The sequence below is a fragment of the Mesitornis unicolor genome, unplaced genomic scaffold (genome assembly GCF_000695765.1).
Source record: "Mesitornis unicolor isolate BGI_N332 unplaced genomic scaffold, ASM69576v1 scaffold5432, whole genome shotgun sequence".
NCBI lineage: Eukaryota > Metazoa > Chordata > Aves > Mesitornithiformes > Mesitornithidae > Mesitornis > Mesitornis unicolor.
In genome coordinates this window covers 5,256-12,581 of record NW_010168387.1, presented here as the reverse complement: position 1 = coordinate 12,581, position 7,326 = coordinate 5,256, and the positions used below count along the sequence as shown (strand labels likewise).

Here is a 7,326-nt window from a genome sequence, read left to right as displayed (position 1 = left end):
AGGAATGATTTTACTTGATGAAATTTAAATGAGTCCTTTTTAACACTGTCCCTTAGTTCAAAAGTGGCCTAAGACAACACATCTGACCTGTAGTGCTCCTTAACTTTCATGGCTTCTCAGTCACATCGTCCTGACAGTTCAAAATTCTGTTAGGAATAGTATTTGGAAGGACTTGACACAGTAGTTTCTGCACAATATTAGTGTTAATATTAAATGTTTCTGCACAATATTAGTGTTAATATTAAAAATAGCTTTTTAAAAAATCTGTATCTATTTTGTTAACAGTTACACATCTGAGTGAAATGCTACTGAAGCTGTTTTCCCTTTAATACCTGCCAAATCACTGTAATACTCTTGTTTCTGACCATGTATCTCCACCTGCAAAAAACACCTTGGTTTCTGTAGTTGTACCACTTCTCTAAGACAAACAGCAAAGAAAGTAGAGAGACTGCTGTCTGGGTTATCCACTCAGCATATTACATGAATTCTATTCTAAAACGTGGGGAGTTTCCTGGAAACAGAGTACCTTGAGTGGCTGTAGTAACATCCATTTCTCAGAAGCTACATCAGATCTAAGCTGATGACAGCTTGAAAAATGGGAAAAGGTTTCTTCTTCCAAGAGGAAAAAAAAAAAAGTATTTGCAGTAGCTACGGATGGTTTTAAATAAATAACTCTGTATTACTATAGTTACAGAAGTTAAAACAAAACAATCTCAGAAGTTATCTTTTCAAAAGCACCTAGCTAATTCCACTTTTATGTATACACGTCAAGAGACACTCACCTTCTAAGCATTCCTTCTTGTTGTCTAGCTTCTCATGAGCTTTTGCGCGTCTGAAGAGAGCTTTTACGTATTTAGGATTAAGCTCAACAGCCTTTGTGCAATCTTGTGCCACTTCTGTCCATCTTTGCTGTGGGCAGAAAACACCACAATGAGAAAGGCCCTACTGCTTTCTCAGTAAGAAACTGCCAGGCATCACTGGAAGCCATTTGCACCAGAAGGGCCACAAAACAGAAAGGAATTCCAACAGAAAACTGGAACCAGACAGTTGTACAAAAGCATATGGGAGAAGATAATGAGCTGAAGCAAAGATGCTTGCAGGAGGTAACATTGGGACTGAAAGACTGGTTCAAAACAAATAGAAGAAAAAAGATGAAAACATAGTGAAAACCAAAAAACAAGTATAACGAAGTGCTAAAACATTTTTTTTTCATTTGTTATCTTAATTCACTATGCTACAAAGGGATGATGAATATGTAGGAGTAGAGCTGGTCAAGGGTACTGACAACAAAAACTCAATTTATCTGCAAAACTGATCAGCAAAACAGCCTTTTCTAATAAAAAGAGGAACCACAAACAATTAGTGACATCATGAATTCCAGATAAGTGTTACAAGTAGTATCTCATCAGACAAGAACTGCTTTATCTCCCCTCTAACTTTCAAGACTAGATTACTCTAATTACACTTGATACTTCAGACTTTACAAAGCCAATTTTTCCACTCCTTTATACAGCTCACCAACTTGACCTCATAAACAAATCTGGTTGACTTCTAAAACTAGTATCAAGTATACTCAGCTATCAAGTAAATGTTATTCCACATGTGCAAAATTTAGGTCTTGGGCTTTTGTAGGATTTCTGTGATTTTTCTTTTAACTTTTGAAGTAGCATCTTTACAAAATATTTGGCCTTTCACCCAACAGGTAAAGACAGACTCTACTAGAGAGAAGCAAACTTAACTTATATACAAGAAAACTGTTACAGAGGATAAGAAATTAAATCCTTGTCTGAAAAGGACCTATAAAAATTATATAACATAGACTGAGAATAGTTAAGAGAAATAATTTTATTTATATGTGGAAAAGTATGGTAAGCTAGTGAAAAACAGCCACAAGCAACGGCATCTTGTTGTGAAGGCGGCAGACACCACCTGGTATCTTTCAGTGGACAAAAGTGACAAAATACACAATTTATGATGCAATTTTTTTAGAATAAACACGTAACTATCTTTAATTTCTTACCAGTTGTTCATAGGCAGCAGCTCTATTTTGATAGAAGGTAGAAAGATCAAGGTTTTTCTCAGGAGGGCACAGACTGATAGCCTCAGTATAACACTGAATAGCTTGCTCATATTTTCCTGCTTTAAAGTATTTGTTTCCTGTGTTCTTGGCTGCTTGGGCTCTGTCAAGGGGGCTCTGAAAGAGAAAGTGATTGATCAGTTCCAGTAAGAAAAGCATCACCATATCCAGGCTGTGTACTTAAGGGCTGATCTTCAAAGATATAAAATAGATCAGAGTGGTGAACTCTAGCCTAGACTTCTGAAAATCTCCTCTCTTCTATTTCCTGGAAAAGCACAACAGATTTTATTTGGCAAGTGTATCAGAAGACAAACTTTTCAAAAGATTCACTACAGTGATATTGAACAACGCAGTGATTTCTCTTTGGAAAGCTAAGCATGTTTTAATCTCAAGCGACTGATGATCAGAAGAACCAATGAGATAATTTAAGCCCTCAAAGCAATTCAAATACAGAAAGTTTCAAGCCAAAACACACACAGCCTATAAGGCCAGAGCTGACTCAATAGACTATGATTTAAATATAGAAAATACTTTATGGAAAGATCTTTCAGGGAAAATTAATAAAACTTGCAGGGAAAACAAAGCTGGTTTGTCTTCCGTACACCAGACAAATTCACTAACTTGACAGCCAACTCCTCTACGACTTCACACAACCTGCCTCACCCAACCACTATTACAAAGTGTTGGCCCATCACAGTCTGCCATTCCCAGCACAGGATGGAAAACTTTGCCAGCTGGTCTGTGGCCTTACTAAATGAAGCTTTACATTCTGCACTGCCTGTTGACCATCAGCATTGCCACAGAAACCAGCACTGCTACCTGTAACCCCTAGATTTACAAATCAGTTATCAAATGTTGTGGTTTATAAGGAATCAGATGTAAAAAGCCTCTCTTTACCATAGGGATATGACTCACATTCAAGAAAGAGAGAGCTGCAAAACATGTTAACATTAATCTTTTGGATTTCTGCTCCTCTTTCACAGGATCAGTATTTGGGGATCAACATTTTGGGACAGCTCAGGCTAATCTACCAGGCTGAAATTAAGAGAGGTATGAGCACACATGCCATCCTACCAACCTCTCTGAGGAGGTAATGCCTTGAACAACAGCTGCAGGATTCAACACGTGAAGTCTGTTGAATCACACACAGTGAAAAGATAATCTAGGATTTGCTTCAATGGTAAATGCTGCTCTCTGATCACACTTCTGCCTCCTCTCCCCGCCCCATCCACCAACAGCATTGAAATACACCCCCAAATGCTGTAAGACAAACTTCAAAGCATCTTTACATTTCATCAGCCTGTTTCCCTTGATGTCTGCTCATTTCATGCCAGTCTGATAATTTTTAGCATCTAAATAATTTAAAAAACTGAAAATGTGAAGGGAACCCAGGAGTTGCTGTACAATGCCTCTTCTAAGGCCTGGTTTCCAATCATGCCATGAGAGAATGAGTGCCAGCCTTAGTTACTACATTAAAAAAATAGGCATCCAAATAGAATAGAAATATCCTACGGGCACTCTCCTGAGGAGAGACTTACCAGTGCAACCACACAAGAGAGAAAGTTTCTCAAATATCCCTACTGCCAGAAAAGCTCTTCTCTCACAGTCCACCAATTGCTGGGCTTATAGGAAATCACTCTGCACCATTGCCATTGTTCACAGAACAAGATAATCTGCACGGCTTTTAGATTTTTGTTCTATTACAATTTAAATCCAAATTGTTAAACCATCATTAACTTCATCCCTTTTTGTACACTGTGCGGAACTCTATGGATACACAAACCAGAATTAGAGTGCAAATATTTCTACTGAGAGCCAAGTAACTGTGTATTTGATAAGTCGGTTTTTTTTAAACTCAACTCAAGCCTGACAAAGTTACATTTACTTCAAGTATGCCCCATCTCTTTTAACTAAGGGAAGGGTTATACATATGCAGCAGACAAACTTAAAGGCACAGATGTCAGCTTGAATTTTTCCTTCTATATTTCTAGAGAAATATCGTTGTGAAATAATCTACAAAATTCAGAGCTGTTCCAATTAACCTGGTACCAAAAGGAAAAACACAACGTGTGGGCTACGTTGTAACATTCAGACCTGTGTTCCCAGTATGAAAACTATTTAAAGCTGCAGAGATTAAGCCTACATTTCAACTAGATAACTACTTTATGACCACTGCCAACTCCTTTAGCCCAGGGGTCCATTACCCCAGTAGGCACCTCAGGCTGCCCTGCCCATCTGCTTCATCCTATGCACTTTGACAGCCCTTCAGTCCACAGTCCCTGCACAAAAACAAACGCTACAGGTGGGGACTGCAATGGCTGCTGCAGTGTCAGGTGTGGGATAGGAATTGTAGCTGGAAGGAAGAAATGTGCAGTTCTGGGGCTGACACTGGTGCTCTGCTGGCTCTTGGGAAGCATGAAGTCTTCAGAAAAGCTTAAGCAGGGACCAAAAACTTTAGAGTATGGGCATGATGCCACAGGAAAACCCATTAAAATCAGTAACTTTTAACAGAATAAGCTTTGAATAACAGTAGTAGGACCACTGACCACACAATCAACTATGCAGCAATGAATCATCAAATAGATGCTAACTCCAAGGTTACTCTCTGCTGCATGCATTGCATGATGCAAGAAATTTGGGGATGAGTCAGGAGTTACAGCATAAGATGCTAACACGCAATAAAGTCAGCAGTAATGCCCATGGCAAGAAAAATCAACTTTGTTGTTGTTTGTTTATGCTGCCTTAAAGTAGGCTTCTAGTTCTTAGATGGTTATCTCTACAACCTTAGTCACACTATTCTGCTACAATCTTCAATCTGCACATAATACACCATTGAATTGCACTGGCTGACAATTTAATGCAAAGGCTGATAGATGATACAGCTCTTTATCATCAATAAACCAAGTCCGACAAAGACTTAAATGAAAAAATAAAGTTGTTTAGAATCTCATACCCATGAAAAATAAATCCCACATAGCTTGTATGTTATGGTTTAAGGGTTAAGAGCCTGAAAGAGAAGGACAGGTGTCAGCAGTAAGACCTTCAGGAGTTGGAGAGTGGTATTGTTCCTTCCCCTTTCTGGCCACAGTCTAAAAAAACCAAGGAGGCCAGAAGTTTTAGGGGGCTTTTCCTTCCTTCCTGGGCTGCCTCATGATGGCTGGGCCTACCTCCACGTGCTCGGCAGCATTCACCACCGTCTGCTCCTGGCACCACTGCAGTCCCTGGTGACGAGTCACAGCAGCCACGAGGCACTGCTCGGACACTTCCACTCGGAACTACTGGAATCGGGTTTTGTATATAGTTAAATATCCTTTGTCCCTTATTAATTCCCTTTTCCTTTCAACTGTTGTTTTCATTAAACTTGTTATTGTCTTAACTTCCAACCTTGTGTGAAGCAACTCTTCTCTATTCCTTTTTTATCCTCCCCCGGAAGGGTGGGGGACAATAGAGAGAAAATCCTGCTCCCTGCTTCATTTGGGTTTGCCCTGAGCCCTAAAAGGACACACTGCACAGAAACTGTGCATTAAAAATAACAAAATGTTGTATCCATGTCTTGAAGCCCAAATGCTGATAAAATACAATGCCAAGTTTTAAACTTAACTTTTTTTCTAAATAATGATCCTGATGACATTTATTTTTTTAGCAGCCATGAAACTCTTCTGATCACAGAAAACACAGCAGAAAAGAGTGGATTAATTTACAGCTTTGGTATATAACTAACTTACATAACAAAAAATCCAAAAAAGTTTTTATTTTAATACTGTGACATTTTAAAGAATACTCATAACCCTTTTTTTACATATTCAACTTAACTAACTGCAGTATAATCTGATGAAGACAAAAACACAAAAAAGCTAAATCTCACAATTCTCATCTGTTACTTTGGTAAGTTTTTGTTGTCAGGGGTTTTCTGTTGTTGCAGATTCTTTTTGTGGTTGGTGGGTTGTTTTTTTAAAGATACTAAAGAACTTGTATCACATTATATGCTGCAATGTCTTTTCATAATAGCACAAATAAGAAACAAGAAAATTAATTCTTAACGTAAGATGAATTTTTGAAAGACTTTGTCAAGCCTACATTCAACCCTGATGAAATTTTTAAGCTGCTGCTTCTTAGCCTCCCAGTTCTTCCTAATCGTTACATTGAAGATGCACACAAATACAAGACTGATTATGCAAACAAACTTCACATACCTCATGCACAAGTAACCAAAAAACCTCACACCTTCTTCCATTTTCTTGCAAATCTAATAATTCTAGACATTATTTTCCAATTTTGCTGCTGCTTCTCACCTCACCCACTGCCATTCACTGGACATTTCTGTCCCTAAGGTGAAGGTCCACTCAGAGCAAGAAAACCTCTTGCAGTTTGTCATCTTCTGGTCCAAGAATCTGTGCAACAAGCAAACCAGCTCAATGAATGGAGGTTCATAATCAATTGCCTGCCAAGGTAGTATAATCAAATAGCTCAGAAGTTATCTGCAGTTCAATAAAAAATAACATATCAATACTTCGGACAGCTTTCAGCAAGTGTTCATTAGCAAGTCTTAAAATAGAGGTTAGGCCAAAGGACGCTTGTGTATTCGAGAAGCACTCAGTTATCTAGGTAACAAAACAAGCAGATCACTGTTTAAAGCCTAGACAGCACTGAAAAAAGTTCTTAACTGTTACTTTAACTTCTGCAAATGTGCTTTCTTCACAAAATGTTCAGGGGCTTCATGCAAACAGCAGCAGCTTAACAGCAACAGACTGCCAGCTGCAAGAATAATAAAGCTTAGTAACCCCCAGCATTGCCAATATGGTTAAGCTAGCAGTTCAGAACTTTATATATTTGAGGAAGACTGTTTTTTAAAAGTAGAACAACAAAAATTGCTGCCAGTCAATGATGACAGTGATTCACAACAGACGCATGAGCAGCAAGTTTCAGCATTTTCTTTTGGTTGAAAATGATTTGCATGAGCCCTTATCTGACAGATGACATGGAGGGGAACTACTGTTTCAGTCATCTTAAATTCATCAACCTGCAAAAACCCCCTGGTGTAGACCTCTTCTTTCTTCTCCATATGAAAGGACTCTTGATAAGGCACCAAAAAAAGTGGTGCTTTCTAAATGGCTGCTGCTACTGAATACCCATCTTCCCTTTTTTTTTAAATTAATGTTCATCTCAAGTCTTACTTCAGACCTATGCCTGAAGGTATTAACCAAGTATAAATGGTTTTAAGATTCTCCTTAGCACTAAAACCATTATGG

General features: G+C 38.4%; 1 protein-coding gene across 1 annotated transcript in view; it reads right to left on the bottom strand.

The window, feature by feature from the left end:
- TOMM70A (translocase of outer mitochondrial membrane 70 homolog A (S. cerevisiae)) overlaps positions 1–2,194 on the bottom strand; it is a gene marked incomplete at its 5' end in the record, with an annotated part of 14,254 nt that extends 12,060 nt beyond the window's left edge. The window contains 2 exons of the mRNA XM_010178989.1: positions 783–909; positions 2,021–2,194. Of these exons, the coding sequence (XP_010177291.1) occupies positions 783–909; positions 2,021–2,194 (301 nt within the window). The remainder of the gene's footprint in view (positions 1–782; positions 910–2,020) is intronic.
- Between the last annotated feature and the right edge of the window lie 5,132 nt (positions 2,195–7,326).